Below are 20794 nucleotides of genomic sequence, written 5' to 3' on the forward strand. Positions count from 1 at the left end.
ATGCTAACGTAACATTACGTCGAGAATTTAAGCTATACTCGTATCATTGACATCTTCTAATGCTAACGTAACATTACATCGAGAATTTAAGCTATACTCGTATCATTGACATCTTCTAATGCTAACGTAACATTACGTCGAGAATTTAAGCTATACTCGTATCATTGACATCTTCTAATGCTAACGTAACATTACATCGAGAATTTAAGCTATACTCGTATCATTGACATCTTCTAATGCTAACGTAACATTACATCGAGAATTTAAGCTATACTCGTATCATTGACATCTTCTAATGCTAACGTAACATTACATCGAGAATTTAAGTTATACTCGTATCATTGACATCTTCTAATGCTAACGTAACATTACATCGAGAATTTAAGCTATACTCGTATCATTGACATCTTCTAATGCTAACGTAACATTACATCGAGAATTTAAGTTATACTCGTATCATTGACATCTTCTAATGCTAACGTAACATTACATCGAGAATTTAAGCTATACTCGTATCATTGACATCTTCTAATGCTAACGTAACATTACATCGAGAATTTAAGTTATACTCGTATCATTGACATCTTCTAATGCTAACGTAACATTACGTCGAGAATTTAAGCTATACTCGTATCATTGACATCTTCTAATGCTAACGTAACATTACATCGAGAATTTAAGTTATACTCGTATCATTGACATCTTCTAATGCTAACGTAACATTACATCGAGAATTTAAGCTAATGCGACCTCAAATAATGTTACGCTAACATTATCTGGAGGATTTACAACAATGGGTTTCTCCTAATTTTGCCCTAATAATTTGCAACTTGTTCACCACTTACAAACCATTTTCTTGAATTGTAGATTGATTTTTCTTTACTATTACACATTTGCTATCCACTTCCTGTTCATTTCCCATTGTCTGAGCTTCCCTTTCTAGTTGAGCCATCTCTTCTTTTCACTTTATCTTCTTTATTGACCTTCTCTTACTCTTCACCTCGTTACCTATATTGCACACAGAATAAATACAAAAATTAAGACACAGGAATATATGAAAATAAAAAAGCAAAAACAATTATTATAATACAATCAATTTAAATATAATTTATGAAAAAGATATTTAAAAGTTGAAAATTTGGGATTCATTTTGATTATAGATTTATAAATCTTGGTCCTACCTACACTAATACTTTAATTAAATAATTGACTAAATGGCGATCTTACTCGTGTTAATTATGTAAGCATGTGTGGCTTACAGCTGTTTCGGTGCTACTTGACACCATCCTCAGAGCCTACTAGATCTCGGAGCTATCTCAACTTCGCTGCCTGTTGTGTGGATGCGTTCGTATGATGAAGAGTTGTGTGAAATAGTGTGTGTGTTCTGAAATTGATCTGTGTGTTGAGAATTTGATCAGGGTGTGTTTTAGTGTGTCTGTATACAGTATTTCATATTGTTCTAGTGTGTAGAGTTTTTGGTTTTTGGGTTCTATGTGTAGGATTTCCATGCCTGTATTTATGTTATTGTATGTGTGATTAGCATTAGTTATGTGTTCGGCATATGTAGATGTATTGTGTCCTCTGGTTATTGCTTTAATGTGTTCTTTGCATGTGAGTTTGTATACGACTGTGTGGTTGTATTTATTTGTTACAATACATCTTCATATGCCGAACACATAACTAATGCTAACCACACATACAATAACATAAATACAGGCATGGAAATCCTACACATACAACCCAAAAACCAAAAACTCAACACACTAGAACAATATGAAATATACAGACATACTAAAACACACCCTAATCAAATTCTCAACACACAGATCAATTTCAGAACACACACACTATTTCACACAACTCTTCATCACACGAACGCACCCACACAACAGGCAGCGAAGTTGAGATAGCGCCGAGATCTAGTAGGCTATGAGGATGGTGTCAAGTAGCACCGAAACAGCTGTAAGCCACACATTCTTACTTAATTAACACGAGTAAGATCACCATTTAATCAATTATTTATATTCAAGTGTTAAAAGTAGTGTTCAAAAGATTTAACATGGGTTTTAATTAAACCTGTCGTTGTGAAAAAAACTTTCTTAATGATAAATTAACGTTCTATCTAACTTTATAAACTAAGTAAATTATAACAAATCTTTGCGATTATTGTGACGATACTTAGAGATATATTATTAATATTCTTACAATAAATGGATTAAGATTACGTTGCAATGAAACAGAATTGTCATTGTGTACAAATAGTTTTCCATATTGAACAAAAGTACGAAGTTTTGAAACAGTCTATACCTACGTGTATCTTTAGGAAATCTGAAATACCAAAGGCTCTTATCTAATTGAACCTTAGACTTACTCTTTAATTTTACAGAAAGACGTCCCCTCAAGGGCTTCATGAAGATGTACAAGACGCCCCCGCAACGACGTAGGAAAAAGAACGACGTAGAGGATGATGATGAGATACAAAGGGAAGAGCTCAACCACCGCCATCTTGCCAAAGACATTCATAACAACCAAGTAAATAACGTAAGTAAGGGTTTTGCTTTGCCTGTAGTGAATGTAGTTCTCCCTGAACTGAAGAGCTCTCCCATTAGTGTAATAAATTACACAGAAGTTTCAGTAAGAAAAGTAAATTGATTTATTACATTATTTTATTTAAACCTGTACCAATAGCTTTTGGTAATAAATTTCGGATACTGTAGGAGACAGTACGAGGTAACAGAATCATAAAAAGTTTTAAAGCAGAATACAGTTAGGAAAAATTATGTTTGCATTATACTCAACATTAAAAACATATTTAAATTTTATTATTACAATTATTACTAATATTATATTCTTAATCATACTTGGCTAGTCGCATACGCAGTACTAGTAGCAATGTATGAAGTACTGATAGTACACTAGCCTACAAGGTTCTCATTATACAGGGTGTTTCAGTCACTTTGTTACAAATGTTTAGAAGTGACAGAGTTTATCACTATGAACAACTGTATACAGAGTTAACCGAAAGTAATGTCATTAAAATTTATGGGAATTCTCTTTGTCTTCCCCTTGTTATTTTATTTCCCTTCTTACCCTTGTATTCCTGTTTTCCTTGTGTTTCGCGTGATCTCCTTGTCTCTCTTTGTTCTTCTTGTATTTTTCTTGTTCACATTCTATTTCCCTTCTTATCCTTGTATTTCCCTCCCTTTCCTTGTATTTTCCTTGTTCTCTTTCTCTTCCTTTCTTCCCCTTTTCATTCCTTGTTCTTGTGTCCCTATTGATCTTTTTCTATTTCTCTTCTTTTCCTTGTATTTCCCTTCTTATCATTGTATTCCCCTTTTTTCCTTATATTTTCCTTGTTCTCTTTGTCTTCCTTTCTTCTCCTTTTCTTTCCTTGTTCTTGTGTCCCTCTTGTTATTCTTCTATTTCTCTTCTTTTCCTTGTATTTCCCTTCTTATCCTTGTATTCCCTCCCTTTCCTTGTATTTTCCTTGTTCTCTTTGTCTTCCTTTCTTCTCTTTTTCTTTCCTTGTTCTTGTGCCCCTCTTGTTCTTCTTTTATTTCTCTTCTTTTCCTTGTATTTCCTTTCTTATCCTTGTATTTTCCTCCCTTTCCTTGTATTTTCCTTGTTCTCTTTGTCTTCCTTTCTTCTCCTTTTCTTTCCTTGTTCTTGTGTCCCTCTTGTTCTTCTATTTCTCTTCTTTTCCTTGTATTTCCCTTCTTATCCTTGTATTTCCCTCCCTTTCCTTGTCCTCTTTGTGTCCCTATGTTCCCCTTTTCTTTCCTTGTTCTTGTGTCCCTCTTGTTCTTTTCTATTTCTCTTCTTTTCCTTGTATTTCCCTTCTTATCCGCGTATTTCCCTTCTTTTCATTGCATTTCCCTTCTTTTCCTTGTATTTCCCTTCTTATTCTTGTATTTCCTTTCTTTTCATTGTATTTCGCTTCTTTTCCTTGTATTTCACTTCTTATCCTTGTATTCCCACCCTTTCCTTGTATTTTCCTTGTTCTCTTTGTCTTCCTTCTCCTTTTCTTTCCTTTTTGTTGCCTACCTCTTGTTCTTTTTCTATTTCTCTTCTTTTCCTTCTTTTCCCTCCTTATCCTTGTATTCCCTCCCTTTCCTTGTATTTTCCTTGTTCTCTTTGTCTTCCTTTCTTCTCCTTTTCTTTCCTTGTTCTTGTGTCCCTCTTGTTCTTTTTTCTATTTCTCTTCTATTCCTTGTATTTCCCTTCTTATCCTTGTATTCCCACCCTTTCCTTGTATTTTACTTGTTCTCTTTGTCTTCCTTTCATCTCCTTTTCTTTCCTTGTTCTTGTATCCCTCTTGTTCTTTTTTCTATTTCTCTTCTTTTCCTTGTATTTCCCTTCTTGTCCTTGTATTTCCCTTCTTATCCTTGCATTTTCCTTCTTATCCTTGTGTTTCCCTTCTTATCCTTGTATTTCCCTTTTTATCCTTGTATTTCCCTTCTTATCCTTGTATTTCCCTTCTTATCCTTGTATTTCCCTTTTTATCCTTGTATTCCCTCCCTTTCCTTTTATTTTCCTTGTTCTCTTTGTCTTCCTATGTTCCCCTTTTCTTTCCTTGTTCTTGTGTCCCTCTTGTTCTTCCATGTCCCTTTTCCTTGTATTCACCTCCCTTTCCTTGTATTTTCCTCGTTCTCTTTGTCTTCCTATGTTCCCCTTTTCTTTCCTTGTTCTTGTGTCCCTCTTGTTCTTCCATGTCCATTTTCCTTGTATTCACCTCCCTTTCCTTGTATTTTCCTTGTTCTCTTTGTCTTCCTATGTTCCCCTTTTCTTTCCTTGTTCTTGTGTCCCTCTTATTCTTCCATGTCCCTTTTCCTTGTATTCACCTCCCTTTCCTTGTATTTTCCTCGTTCTCTTTGTCTTCCTATGTTCCCCTTTTCTTTCCTTGTTCTTGTGTCCCTCTTGTTCTTCCATGTCCCTTTTCCTTGTATTCACCTCCCTTTCCTTGTATTTTCCTTGTTCCCTTTGTCTTCCTATGTTCTCCTTGTGTCCCTCTTGTTCTTCCATTTCCCTTCTTTTCCTTGTAATTCCATTTTTCTTGTGTTTCGCTTGTTCTCTTTGTCTTCCTTTGTTATTCTTGCATTCCTCTTGTTCATCTTGTAGGTTCTCTTTGCCTCTGCCTTGTTTTTTCTTGTATTCCTCTTGTTGTCATTGTATTTTCCTTCTTCTTCTTGTAGTTACCTTATTTCTCTTATGTTTTCCTTTTCCCCCTTTGTTTTTCCTTATTTTTCTTGTATTTTCCCTGTTTTCCTTGTATTCACTTCTTTCCTTGTATTTCTCTTGTTCTCGTTATCTTCCCTTTGTTCTCATTCTTGTATTCCCCTAGTTCTCCTTGTTTCATTTCTCGCACCACTCACGTGTAGTTCTACTTAAAGGTTTTGAGCATAACATTGCTGTTCTCCAGGTCAAAGAATTTCGATCTCTAAAGCCATCTCCCTAGTGCCACAACATATGCAGCGCTCCCTAAGGTCTTTCTCTGTCCGTTAATCGATATGTAGGCTAGTGTGTTACTCAGTCAGCGGGTCGGCGGATAATATGACTGAGGTTCGCTCTGTTTCTCCTTGCAGGTATGCGGTCTGCGCGCGCACAAGGGCGTAACGGCGTCCAGCCCCCTGAGCGCAGGCCCCGAGACGCTCGCACAGTCGGCGCCTCTGATGCACAAACTCGGACACGAGGTCGTCACGGCGTCTCACAGGATACAAGAGAGTTGTATATAGACACTTTGCCCTCCCCTGCCAGACGTTTATATTGTAAATAATAAAAACAAATAAAAATAACAATATGCATGGCAAATCCTCTTTGTAAATTGTTATTACACAAACCAATTTCTTTTCCAGTTGATAGCTGAAAAAAAGTATTCTTTTCTACAATTTCACATCTTGGACCGGTTAATACGAATGTACTAGTAACCTAGTGGTGCAAGGTTTTGGTAAATTTACCGTGTCTTATGTAAAAACATTCAGTTGAATCATTTAGATGGCATTATGTTGCACTACTGTTCTGCGAACATCCATCCGGGTCTTGATCACACATTATGTTGCTGCACCCTTCTACGAGTCGGACTCTTCTTAATGGTAAACTCGCCCCTTCCTTGACAGTATGCTGGGTGAGTGAAAAATATGGAAAACTTAACTTCCCTTTTTTATTTTAATGATATTATGCAAACAAAGTTATAGAAAGTAAAAAAAAGTATATTTTGAACACGTCTTTAAAAAGTATGTTTTACATTTATAAATTGTATGCTTAGGAGATGGTTTGCTTTATAAAATCACCATGTACTTAAGTGTATACAGAGTGTCCCATTTATCTTGTGAACCTATTATAAATTTTTTTCTTGGATAGATATTGGAATTTTTGTTTTTGAGAATTATGTTAGAACGAAGAGCTAACATGAATGTAGAGATTTGGTGCATGTAACTACATTATGGTACGAGATACATGTGACGTCATCAATTTTTCAAATTGCACTACATACTTTAATCACGTTACATTGATTACACACATTAAGACGAGTTCAAAAATGTATCACAATGTCACCTTCCCAATCAATAACAACAACAAAATGCAAAATGAATGCTATCAGATGTTCCGTTTGTTGTGGTACCCCATTCATCTTGTGCATTAACTTACACAAAACGAAAGACAACTGACGTCCGTATACGTCGTGTCTTGTGTGTTTGCTGTCTTAACATATAAACAAACCACAACAACGTCGACGCCACAATCCACGTACGGTGGCCTGCACGTTCTCCGGACCTGTCGCCACTCAACTTCTTCCTGTGAGGAACTATAAAGGACAGTGTCTACCAGAACATTCTGACAACACTAGACGACATGCAGCAATTCGACAGGCTTGTGTGTCCATTCAGCCAGCAACTTGCCGGGCATTCATACTGTCTTTCGGGGAACGCCTTCGAATGTCCATTAATATAAATGGTCACCATTTCTAATATCTTCTGTCACTCTCAAAGCGTAATATTATCACATTGGAAGTACGTTTTTATTTCGTTTTGTTATTGATTAGGAAGGTGACATTGTGATTCATTTTTGAACTCGTCTTAATATTTGTAATCAATGTAACATGGTTAAAGAATGTAGTGCTATTTGAAAAATTGATGACGTCACGTGTATCTTATACCATAATGTAGTTATATGCACTCATGTTACTCCCTCGTTCTAACATAACGCTCAAAAATAAAAATTCCAATACCTATCCAAACAAAAAAGTTATAATAGGTGCACAAGATAAATGGGACACTCTGTATTTCTGTATTATTCCGATCTCAAAAAGTACGAAATTCAAACATTTATTTATAAATTAAAATATAACACATTGATTACTTAGAAAAACGATTAGGACGATATGGCATTGATATTTATCTACATTACCAATACAAGACACAGACTTTTGAGAAAGAAAAGTCATTAAAACAATCTAAGAATATTCTAATTGTGTCACGTCTTGATATCAGAAAACTTAAAAGAGTGTGTTCAAAATGGTCCATTCACTGCCGAACAATATAAAATTTGTCTTGGAAATTATTTAAACTCCTCAAAAACACTATTCAGTAAATTTGTTGTCTCAACCCTAATTATCCGTTTTAAATCTTCCAGATATTATGGGCTGTCCTGGTAGACGACCCCCCATAAAAAATCTAATGACTTGATGTCATGGAGGCCATTCAAGAGTCATTGTTATCCTATTGTTTTATTATCTCTTGTATATGATTATTTACATCATGGACACCTTATTTTTCGATGTGATAAATTGATATACTGAAGAATTTCCTTTGTTATATACCTGCCTATTGAGATCATACATATTTGTGGAAATTTTTACAAAATAATTATTTACAAATATGATAAACGATGTGATTTTTTACGCTGGAGACATGAGGAATCCAAAAATGCAAAAATAAGTACATGTGTCATTTAAAAATCACAGTCTTTGGCACACTTTAGTGGAATCCCAAAGTGCGTGCGCGAAGCAAAACAAAATGATTCAATATATCGATGGCAAAGAAGTAGGTATCTACAGAAATGGTCATTTAGTATAACTACACTATTATTTCGATTAAATACGTTATTATTATTTGACAAAGTTGGACAGTTAACTGATATTTTGTCTATAAAAAAATATATATATAAAGTTCGTCTATTTTGAGAAAAATTAATTTTACACCAGGTCTTTAATTCACTTGCAAATTTGAGTTATCACTTCTGAGCCATCCATATCAATTTGTCACTGTAAATGATAAGAGGGATATGAATTAAATAATCATATAGAAACTAATGAAAACGATTGAATAACAATGGCTTTTGATTTTCCCCGAAGATACTCTGATCTCAACACATTAGAAATTTTTTCTTTTTTTTTTATTGGGTTATTTTACGACGCTGTATCAACATCTAAGTTATTTAGCGTCTGAATGAAATGAAGGTGATAATGCCGGCGAAATGAGTCCGGGGTCCAGCACCGAAAGTTACCCAGCATTTACTCGTATTGGGTTGAGGAAAAACCCCGGAAAAAACCTCAACCAGGTAACTTGCCCCGACCGGTATTCGAATCCGGGCCACCTGGTTTCGCGGCCAGACGCGCTGACAAATTTTTTCTTGTGGGGCTATTTGAAGTGGAGGGTTTACCAGAACCAATCACGAAACCTGGAAGATTTTAAACGAAAACTTAAGGTTGAGGTGCAACAGATAAATTGAAAAGTGTTGCTGGAAAAATTTAAAAACTTTCAAGAAATGTTATGCATTGTTTGACAGTGAATGGGGCTATTTGAACAACTTCTGTGAATTGATAACGACACATGATACAATTACAACATTGTTAAATTATTTTTAATGTTTTCCTCTTCTGTGTATGCTATGTCTCGTATTAGTATTGTAGTTAAGTTTCAATGGTGCATATCCATTTTCTAAGCCGTCAGTTTTTATTTTATAAAATTGATTTTTTTTTACCTTTTGAGATCTGAAGAATCTAAAAATATAAAAATAAGTACATGATGTCATTTGAATAAAATATAGTTTTTGGCACAATATTTATAAGTTAAAATTATAATTTTTGAAATCATTTTCAAACTGTTATTTTTTTGCCCCACACCTATGATTTTTCTATATACACTTTCTACGTAAAATTAATAATACGAAAGCTGCAAGTAATCTTCCATACCTTTTACTTCCCTTGTAGGCCTATCGATTATTTCTACATTCTGAGCACAAGCAGTTAATGGAGGTCCTCTTTTTTCTAAGAGAATTAGTAGCTGTTAATTGTAAAGCATTTCGGTATGTGTGCGTGAACCACTGAAACAAAGACTAGAATAGATTAAGGAACTGTGCACAGAATGCCACCAAATATCAGTAATAATATATTTCGTCGTTATAATAAATGATTTCCAATGCCGATTTTCAAGGTTGAAAAATTATGTTAAAAATTAATGGAGAATTGAATCGCCTATAGCCATTCTACATGAATTATTAAAAAATTAATTATGTACACCTATATCTACTTACATAGTATAACATATCGGGCAGAAGGGAACTCAAAACCGTAAACAAAACTAGCAGCAATAAGTAACATTAAAGGGAAGAAGAGAGTCTTGAAATTATTTCTTCGGTTTTACATAATATATTTGTTTTGCAAAATATGTAATTGGTAAAGTTAGGTCTATGAAGATATGAGTTATGTCTCACGCCTAAAAATATTCCAATCAAGTGTTATAAATCGAATTATGGCTGTAATTTTTTTTACATTCCCAGTTTAAATATTATCAAGTTCATAACGTTTTAATGCCTTGTACGAGTCCCCCTTATACTAAAATTTGTATTTGTATTGTTTATTTAGGCCTATATTGTTTCATGTTACACATTTATTGTATTCATAATAGTCTAATGTTACTGTACTATGTACTATTTGTTCATTTTAAATTATTTAATAGAAATTATCATAAATATCACAGTTGCCTTTATGGCGATCATCTTTACCATGTACTTAATATATGTTTAGATAGTCACTGGCGTGGTTTAGAGGTTAACTTGCGGGACTCGTGCTCCGATGCTTCTGTTTGGTATGAGTTCAATTCCCATTTGCATTAATTATCTGAAAAAGTTTCAAGATTTTTCTCAACTCTTAAGGCGAATATCAGATAATACCATAAAGGATTATCAGGCTTATCACCAATCTCATAGATAATAGATAATCTCTCAGCTGATTTAGTGCCCTTAAATAACCGATAATTACAAACGTTATGTTACTACATGGTATATGTTTACACAGGGTGGTTGCGAAATAACTCTGCAGATTGAAAGGGGTGATAGGATACACTTAGAGGAATAGTAAACCTATATTACGTTTTGTCATTAAATGCACGGTTAATTATAAAATTAAGTTGGAAGTTTCAACAGTCCGGCAACATCGCCGCTAATACAGTAATCTTTCTTCTAGTTATAAAGCTGTAAGAGGTCAACGAACTTAGGTCTGTCTCTGCATGCGAACCCTTTCTCTCGCTACGACTTTACAATTTGTTCGAAATGTTCAGTGACTCGAAATTAGTGGTTTTTAAATAATTGAATTTACACGAAAACCGTCCACGCTATTGAAATACGTCAAAGGGATGAATGATTCTTTATTAGATTTTCTATCGATGTGGACAAAAAACACGATTCTACTCCCAATAGTTACGGAATAAAAGGATATTAAACATTTGGAAAGAAGCGTTTTTATGAGAAAACTATAAACCTTCCACCAATATCTTATGGTACTTTTTTGTTACATACAACATGAGGTATTCGCTCTGAAAATATGCAGGGTTATTTCATTTCCACCCTGTATATTAGGACAACTTGTAAATTTTTTGTTGTCTCACGTCGAAGTTTGGAGATCCTTTGCTAACCCTGCTTGTTTTCTTCTGAGTTTATTAATTCTTCGAAAATATTTCGTATCATTCTTTCACCATACTCTAGCAATTACAATTCGTGACACAAAAGTCCTAATGAAGCCAACGACTACCAGCTAGCCGCTAGCTTCACGCCCATTTACTTGCAGCAGAGATGGACGAACATTCGAGGTAACGTGTGGTCATCATATTGATCCCTTTGGCCATCGAAGCTGGTTTCCTAGACCAGTTTATGCTGCTCATTGTAGCTCTCTATTTTCCGATCATGACGCTGGCTGGACCAACCGATGCCATACACTGGCTCAACTTCGTGTGAACGTATCTCCCGGTATGAAGACTCCAACAAAGGTGAATTAACCGTAAGAAAAGGTAAAGTTTTGAATTCTTCAATTAGGCCTACCTATTTAGTTTTAATGGTAATATGAAAGCAATCAGCATTCATTCTCGAAACTTTTAGTTTTGGGTATTTTATTTTTTTATAATATTAATTTTACATTTAAATTTAATTTATTATTTATTTACGATTTTCAACTACAGAAAGTAAGCAGCTTGCTGGGTTGTTATAAATGCAGAAGAGATAACATCCAATGAAAACGATAAAAGTATTACATGAAGACAAAACTTCTTTCTCCGTTCGAATCTGGAATGTTGGATATCTGAGACTTCTACTTCTTGAGAAGACCTTCACTACAACTACATGTGATTCAGTCTGTCTAAACGGTAAGTGTGACGTTTCATCTTGTAGCCAACGTAGACTCAACCAAAAGAAAGTTATGCCAGAAAACCGAATAAAGAAAAATAAATCTAAAATGTTATGTTTTATTTAACGACGCTCGCAACTGCAGACGTTATATCAGCGTCGCCGGATGTGCCGGAATTTTGTCCCGCAGGAGTTCTTTTCATGCCAGTAAATCTACTGACATTAGCCTGTCGCATTTAAGCACACTTAAATGCCATCGATCTGGCCCGGGGTCGAACCAGCAACCTTGGGCATAGCAGGCCAGCGCTTATGTATGTATGTATGTATGTATGTATGTATGTATGTATGTATGTATGTATGTATGTATGTATGTATGTATGTATGTATTTATTTATTAACATTACAATTGGGTATACACCCGGTGGTAGTGATATATAATATACAATAATTACAATTACATGAAATAAAATAAAATAAACCTAAATGAAATAAAATAAAATAAAATAAACGTAAATCTATAAATAGTAGATGCAATAAACCTAGGACTATAATTAAAAATTATTCTGTAATAACGCCTACGATAAGCAAAAGTAAATCAACTTATGAGTACTTCTATTTCACCCAACTATTACCAATTTAAATAATTATATATCACCTTAATTTATTTATATAAATACGCATAGAGAAATGTAGTGCTTTCCAGGCTTTCCTTGTGGTATTAGTGACTTGTTCCTTCCAACCCAGTTTGTTACGTAATATATACCTAGGCATTTACAAGTGTTCACTTGTGGCACCGATGTACCATTCAGCTGATATCCGAGACAAATGTCTTTATGCGTTCTACAGAAGGATATTGACTTACTTTTACTGACATTGATTTTCATTTTATTTTCTGTCGTCCAGGTTTCAATAACGTTAAGATCGTTTTGTAAGGCGGCGATATCGGGTTCATCATTAATTTGTCTATATGTTATAGAGTCGTCCGCGAATAACCTTATCTGAGACGTAGTATTTCTATTTATATCGTTTATATATACAGGGTGTTTCAAAAATACGGCGCATAATTTCAGGTATGTATTTCCCACATGTAGACAATCAAAATACTTCATTACAACATGTGTCCGGAAATGCTTTATTTCCGAGTTATGGCCTTCACAACATTGAAATTCACCGGAACGTTTTTCTTTCTGCAGGTCGTTTCCGTCAAAGGAGACATTAAGAGGGCACTCTGACAGTTCATTCCGAGGCGAAGGTTACATTCAGTGTTGTGTAGGCGTTAGACTGTGCGACATGTATTCAAATCAAGAGCTGGCAGAGATACACTTCATGTACGGTAAGGCGGACGGCAATGCTGCGCTGGCTCGTCGTTTGTACCAGGAGAGGTACCCACAGCGACAATGTCCAGATCGGAAGACATTTGTACGTCTCCATTACCGTCTGTGCGAGTATGGAAAATTTAACTCTCTTGGTTTGGGAAGGGTACGACCAAGATCTACAACTCCAGAAGTACAGGAGGAGATTCTGGAGGCTTTGAACATGACTCCTTCTATCAGCACACGAAGGGTAGCGTTGCAAGTCAATGTTCCTCATACGACTGCCTGGAGACTGTTGGAATCCCTTCGGAATCGAATTGTGGCATGTTCTGAGGACATACGCAATACTCCTGGATTTTGGGATCGTGTTCGCAGGTCAATGAGATATCGATGTGAGGTCTGTATTCAAGCAGGAGGTGGACATTTTGAACATCTTCTATAATGACAACTACCTGCGGAAAGAAAAACGTTCCGGTGAATTTCAATGTTGTGAAGGCCATAACTCGGGAATGAAGCATTTCAGGACACATGTTGTAATGAACTATTTTGATTGTCTACATGTGGGAAATACATACCTGAAATTATGCCCCGTATTTTTAAACACCATGTATAAGAAACAATAGAGGTGCAAGGACCGCCCCTTGAGGCACTCGCCAAACAGATCGACTAAAGAAAAATAATTTAGTAAAAACAACATATCTATACATTGTTCAATAACGTACAACATATCTATACATCGTTCAATAATGTCTGACAGGTGACGTAAACATTTCTGACAGAGAGAGAGAGAGAGAAGGATAATTGCTATTCAACCAATGACAGCATTGCACGCTTGGCTTGAAGTTGGGCAGTCTGATGCGTTCTATCTCCGCCCAACTTCAAGCCAAGCGTGGAAAGAGATCTCTACCATTGATTGAATAGCAATTATACAGGGACATCATTTTATTTTTACTTACATTTTTATTGTACCTGAGTTTTTGAATGTACCTCACTATCACCCCTTCTACAAGTAAACTTCCAACCGTTCTCCACACAGAACCAAGGCCGCATATGGGTTACTGAGTATAGTACGTTCCAGAAATATGTTCGCGTTTTCCAGTGACGAAAGAGCTTTCAATATTGAATCATATTTTCTCACAGATAATGTCGTCCGTTTGCCTACGTCGCAACTCGGTTTCCCCCACCTGCTTCTGCTCGCCCTCTGTAAAGTCTAGTAGCTGGGATATCTTAGCTCTTTTCTGAAAACATAAATTTCTGTTAGGAATTGGACGTCTACATAATATTATGCAACTGTTTACAATAACTTAAAAGGGCCTCGTTAAGTAATTAACTGTCACGTGATTTCACCCCCACCCCTTTCTACGACTCTGCGACAAAACCACTTGGACGGACAGTAGATAGCATGTCTGAGTAATTTTATCTTTTCGGATTGAGCAGAAGTGAAGATTAGGTACAAAATTATTTCAATATGAATTACTCGTACGAAGGACGAAACTGGTAATTGGAATTAGGTACAATAGTCTATAGTACGATAACATGCACAAAAGAACTGAAGCCTGTATCGAAATGAACGGCCACCATTTAAAAAAAAAATGTGTTTAAATATCCATAGCATGATTATTTTTCAATTTAACTTCATCTTCTATGTTGTACGCTGATGTGCTGGAGAGAGTATAACATAGGCTACACTGCATAATGAATTCGTCGGAATGGAAAGCTCAATTCGTGAGTACAAACACTTATTGTTAATACAGTACTGTATTTTGATTATACAAAAACTTAATGAAATTTATCAAACACAAAATCGCAATATTTCCTAGTTTACGTAAATGGATGAACTACTTTTCTTCCCTCCTATACCCAGTAAAGTGACTTGTTTGTATTTTACGCCAGTATCATCGAACTCCAGTCGTGGACGGGGGTAATTTAATCCAAAGGTATAGCCAGGTTAATATTAGAAATGTTAGAAAAAATAAAATGATGTCCCTGTACTTCTCTCCTCTGTAGGAAATTTTTACGTCTCCTGTCAGACATTATGGATCGAAGTATATACAGGGTAAGATTTTGATTGTGTTTTACTATTTATTACAGAGACTCACAAAATAACAAAAAACATATTCATATTCAAGAAACATTGGAGATTCAATTCAATTTGAATCGATGTGTTTATCAATTGATGGAGATCAACATTTCTCTTAATTACAAAATTTACCCAACGTATATCTGAAACTAAATAATATCTATAATAATTTTTAAAAAATGTTGAGAGTGCACATGTTTATAAAACAATAATAAATTAATGTAGAATATTTTTAAATATTGCAGTGGAAAATTTTCCAATTAAAAATGTCATATACATTATTTGTAGTAGGCTAATAGTGGAACGTTTCAATAAATTAAAGATTAAAAATGTATATAACAAAATCACATGCATGCACGTCCCAGAATATCTACTAAATATCGGAAATCATTTTATACACAAATTATGGAATAATAAACGAAATGTCCACACATGTGGAGTAACGGTTAGCGCGACTGGCCGCGAAACCAGGTGGCCCGGGTTCGATTCTCGTTTGGGAGAAGTTATCTGGTTGAGGATTTTTCCGGGGTTTTCTCTCAACCCAATATCAGCAAATGCCGGGTAACTTTCGGTGTGGACCCCGGACTCATTTCACCGGCATTATCACCTTCAACTCATTCAGACGCTAAATAACTAAGATGTTGATAAAGCGTCGTAAAAAATTAAAATAAAAAAATAAATAAACGAAATGACTTACAGTAGAGTTTATGAAAGTTAAAAGTGAAATTAACCGTGTAATTAAACTATATCGCATTTTGTAGATGCAAGCGTAATGATATATTATGGTAAATAGGCCTATATTAGTTAGGATTTGGTCTCCAATAATATAAGGATTTTTTACTGCTCACGCACCATTCAGTGTTTGTAGAATTACTTTTTTTATCGATTAAAAGGATTTGTTGATTGGATAAAATTACAATCCTCTGTATTTAGAATTGTGAAGTGGTACAATACATAGGATTACAGTTAATATTATTAGAGGGATTATTATTACTCGCATTACAGGTTTATTTGGGACTGATAGTAAAAATTGAGCATGCAAATAGGTCATAATATCGTTCCGATGGAATATGCACTGTAGTTAGTAAAGGGATTGTGGCATACAATTAGTTGCATTCTTTAGAATATAATTTTACTTTAATAATAATAATAATAATAATAATAATAATAATAATAATAATAATAATAATGCTGTTAGTGACGTAATTAGAATAATGAAACCAATAACGTTAATTATCAAGAATCTGGAAAGGAATTATATTAATATTACTATATACTCTCAACAGCCTGTCTCTCTCAACAACAAAATAATTCCTTTCAGTGCTACTGAAAAAAACCTCGGCATCTATTTCGACTCTAATATGAACTGGAATACGCAAATCAGATATATCTGTAGAAAAGGTTTCTCTATCATGCATTCTTTGAAACGCCTGAAAAATTTCCTTCCTATTAAACTCAAATTCTAGTACAGACTCTTGTAATGCCTCACTTTGACTATTGTGATGTTTTATATAGTGACCTAAGTGCTGAACTTTCTCAAAAACTTCAACGTGTACATAATGTCTGCGTCCGATTTATTTTCAATATCCGCCGACATGATCATATATCGGAATATTTTCTACGACTCTTCCTAGCTCCGCTTGCAAGATTGACGATTAGTACATTCTCTTTGCCTGCTATATCGAATTATACATGATTCCACACCCAACTACCTTCCCTCTCGGTTTACTCTCCTAGCTTCACATCATAATCGTAATACATGTTCACAGCACAATCTATTGCTATCAATACCAAGTCATCAGACATCTCTGTACTCAAGTTCTTTCTCAATAGCCATGGCCCGCTCATGGAATTCGCTGCCCCTCGAAATCAGGAGTAGTCTTAGTCCTCAGTTGTTTAAAATTAAATTGTTTAGAAATATTTGAAATGCACAGAACTAGTTTCTTAGGTATAATTTTTATTTACAATTATTATTATTATTATTATTATTATTATTATTATTATTATTATTATTATTTACATTATTATTATTATCATCATCATCATCCTTCACGAATTAGGCCTCTGTAGACCTGTTTCGGCCCCATCTAGCAGTCTTCTTAAAGGTCTTCCTGGTCGACGATGTCCTCTAGGTTTATATTGCATCATAATTTTTGGGATTCTTGAATTTTCCATTCTTCTTCTTCTTCTTCTTCTTCTTCTTCTTATTATTATTATTATTATTATTATTATTATTATTATACACAGTCATTACTCTATTTTTCCATTAACACTAATATCTAGGTAATTGTCAATGTCTCAATGTAACCCGTGCTGTGCTGATCATACTAATTCTACTATTCCTTTAGTTGTGAGATTATATTCATATGTATTAATTCTTTTTTTTTTTTTTAGTTAATACTTGTATACTAGAATGTATTTTCCTGTTTGTGATTATGTATTCAGTCCCTTTTTTTATTAAATATATTTTTTTATTATTGTTATTTTAAAGTTAATACTGATTGTGTATATATATTCAATCTCTCTTATTTACTTAATTATGTTTATTATTGTTTTTGAGTTGATATTTGTATACCGGTATGTATTTTTCTGTATGTGGTTTGATCCTGGTTGAGTGAAAGAGAAGGCCTGATGGCCTTAACTCTGCCAGGGAAAATAAAACTATTATTATTACTCCAATCCCAGTTTTGATTGAGTGTGGTGAAAAATGAGTTTTATACAGTTTTTTCTCTGTATTACTTCACGGGCTGTATAGAAACAATGCCTCCCACAATGCGCCTGTCGTACTCACCGAAGTTCAACGGCGTTTGTCGGGCGTTGTATGGGTGCAATTCATCTCTGATGTGATACACTGAGATTACATTCGTGTGTAGTGTAGTGAAAGCTATTGCAGTTTTATTTCTAATTATTTAAGAAAACTGAAGGCATTAGTCATTCGTGCGTTGTATAGTGCAAGCTATTTATATTTATAATTGTTTGATTGTGGTGTACAGCGTAATACAGAGATTTTATAGTTTTAAATGAAGCAAATTTGGAATGTAATATCCGTAAATTTATTGGACCAGAAGAAGGACTCTTTGAACATCAATTGTTACACAAGTAAGATACAATTATTTTCATTTTTCTGTTTTTTTTTTTATTTTTAGAAAGTAGGCTGAAGTTACTACCGCAGAAACGACAGCCGATTTCGAGTTAACCGTGCGAGGTGAATAACAGAAAATACCGCTGAACTTGCTATATAAATAGGTCTTTAGAGGGGAATAAGAGAAATACGTTCAGTAGAACAAAATAAATATAAACAGAAAGAAGAGGTAATTAAATTTTCTTGTCGATTTGATGTGCGTTGAAAACATTTAGGAGAAGTACTCCAAACTAATTACTAATGGAGAAGCTGTAATATATCACGATGAATTAAATTATTTCGAAGTGTAGATTGAATGTTAGAAAAGCGCAGTGAATTTATCATTAATGTTTCAGTTATACCTGCATTATTGAAGCTCTTTGAAAGCAATGTAATGTTACCTTCATGTGTTATTCAATTCTCATTATTATAAAACCTTTCAACAGAATGGGAATGCATGGAGGCATCATGTTTCAGTCAATTTCCGCTAATAATAATTTAATGAACTCGTAATTCGCTTACATTACAGTTTGACTGCCTGTTCATTATTTAGTAGGGGAATTACATTTAAAATTGGTTCGTTCTAAATTTTTCAGAAATGATTTCAGAATTATTTGATATATTTATTTCGTTGCCGAAAATAAAATTTCAAATTAACGTATCTTACATGAGTTGTGAATGAAATATGATGCGTCTAGTAGACCATTCATTCATTTATTCATTCATTCAAAGTTTTCTGTCCAAGGGTAGGTCTTTCACTGCAAACCCAGCATTCTTATTTTTCTACATTCTTCTTTGTCTCCGCATATGATCCATATATTTTAATGTTGTTTTTCATCTGATTTCTTCTGTCCAGAACTCTTCTCCCGTTTACAGTTCCTTCCAGTGCATCCTTCAGTAGGCAGCCAATGACCCAACCAATTCCTTTTTGTCTTACTGATCAGTTTCAGCATCATTCTTTCTTCATCCACTATTTCCAATACAGCTTCATTTCTTATTCATTGAGGTTGTATGGCTGTGTTTAATAATAAAATTGAAAAGGACATTAAAGTCATTTGCCATATTTTAGAACTTAAAGAGAATGTCCCACAATAGATATATTAGTAATTCTGTAAGTACACTTCTGATTTCTCTGTCCGAAAAATGACGTTTAAGAGCTTAATAAGTTCAAATTTTTAAATTAAAATTGTTTTCAAATAAAAATGTATATGTTTAGGGAAGGTACCACTGAAAATAGTAAGAAAATTCTATTTTTTAATTTTTCTTCATTTTATTTCCTGATGTTTAATGTTTAAATTATCTAAATTGTATTTCGAAATTACTTCAGGAAGTGCCCCAGAATAATTATTAAATGTCATTGTCCCACGTCACTCTTCTTTATAGACCTAAAATTTACGCTAAATTTTCCGAAAATAGTAAAAAAATCGAATATTTAATTTTAGTTTTATTTCATTTGCTAACTTTTAAATATCATGTTGCCAAAATGTTATTTCGAAATTTCACCTGACATAATTAGACACATTAAATCCAGACATTTTAAATGGACAGGGCATGTAGCACTTACGGGCGAATCAAGAAATGCGTATAGAATGTTAGTTGGGAGGCAAGAGTGAAAAAGACCTTTGGGGAGGACGAGACGTAGATGAGAGAATAATATTAAATTGGATTTGAAGGAGGTGGAATATGATGATAGAGATTGGAATAATCTTCCACAAGATAGGAACCAATGGCGGGCTTATGTGAGGGCGGCAATGAACTTGCGGGTTCCTTTAAAGCCATTTGTAAGTAAGTAAGTGCCCCAAATAATTATTAACCGCCATGGTGCTTTGCCACTCTTCTTCATAACCCTCATCTTTTACAGTTCGTTTTCTGGAAGCTAATTTTCTTTAAAGGATGTACCTATAACTCAGAAACTAACTGATGGATTTCCCTGAAACTTTGCACACTTACTTAGCTTTGTGTATGAAAATCTTCTTAGTTACTAGCCTATATTTTGCAATAGGCACAAAATGTATTGTTAATGTGAAAAAATTAAAACTATCAATAACTTTTGGAAAATCATGGGAAAGAATCATATACACTAATCCAAATGCCATATTGATAATGACAATAATAAAATATAATTAATAATAATAATAATAAGCCTAATAAAATAACAATAGTATAATAATATTAACAAGGATCATCTTAAATTAAATGAAGCACGATAACTTAAAATAACATTTAAAGTAAATCTAATTTGTATCTTAAACCCACATATATATATATATATATATATATATATATATATATATATAGAGGATATGTTTATAGGTACATGCACGAGTACCTTTCAGCACTTCACTCATTTCGCTACACTGGAACTACGACACATTTCACTGACACTATCCTGATTTCACTAACACTTCAAAAACATTTCTTTGTTCAAATAATTTGCACTACCACTATAAACTATAAAACTTCACTGACAGAAACACACTTCACTGACACAAGACAGTATTTCACTGATACAATACTTCATGTAACAAAACATCAATTATTATACCCTTATTATTCCGTATAATCATGCTCACTATATTAACCTAAAAATCGCCAGCCTAGACCCTACAATGACTACCATATAATATTAATAACACATTAAAGTGCGTAACATTGCAGACATAGTAT

The 20794-nt window shown here is 34.1% G+C and overlaps 1 protein-coding gene across 1 annotated transcript in view; it reads left to right on the forward strand.

Moving 5' to 3' along the window:
• The window catches only part of side-IV (sidestep IV), a 620396-nt gene extending 614594 nt beyond the window's left edge, over positions 1-5802 (forward strand). The window contains exons 13-14 of the mRNA XM_069827023.1: positions 2387-2541; positions 5583-5802. Of these exons, the coding sequence (XP_069683124.1) occupies positions 2387-2541; positions 5583-5732 (305 nt within the window). The 3' untranslated portion in view covers positions 5733-5802. The remainder of the gene's footprint in view (positions 1-2386; positions 2542-5582) is intronic.
• Positions 5803-20794: the final 14992 nt, after the last annotated feature.

This window comes from Periplaneta americana, chromosome 5 (genome assembly GCF_040183065.1).
Source record: "Periplaneta americana isolate PAMFEO1 chromosome 5, P.americana_PAMFEO1_priV1, whole genome shotgun sequence".
Lineage (NCBI taxonomy): Eukaryota > Metazoa > Arthropoda > Insecta > Blattodea > Blattidae > Periplaneta > Periplaneta americana.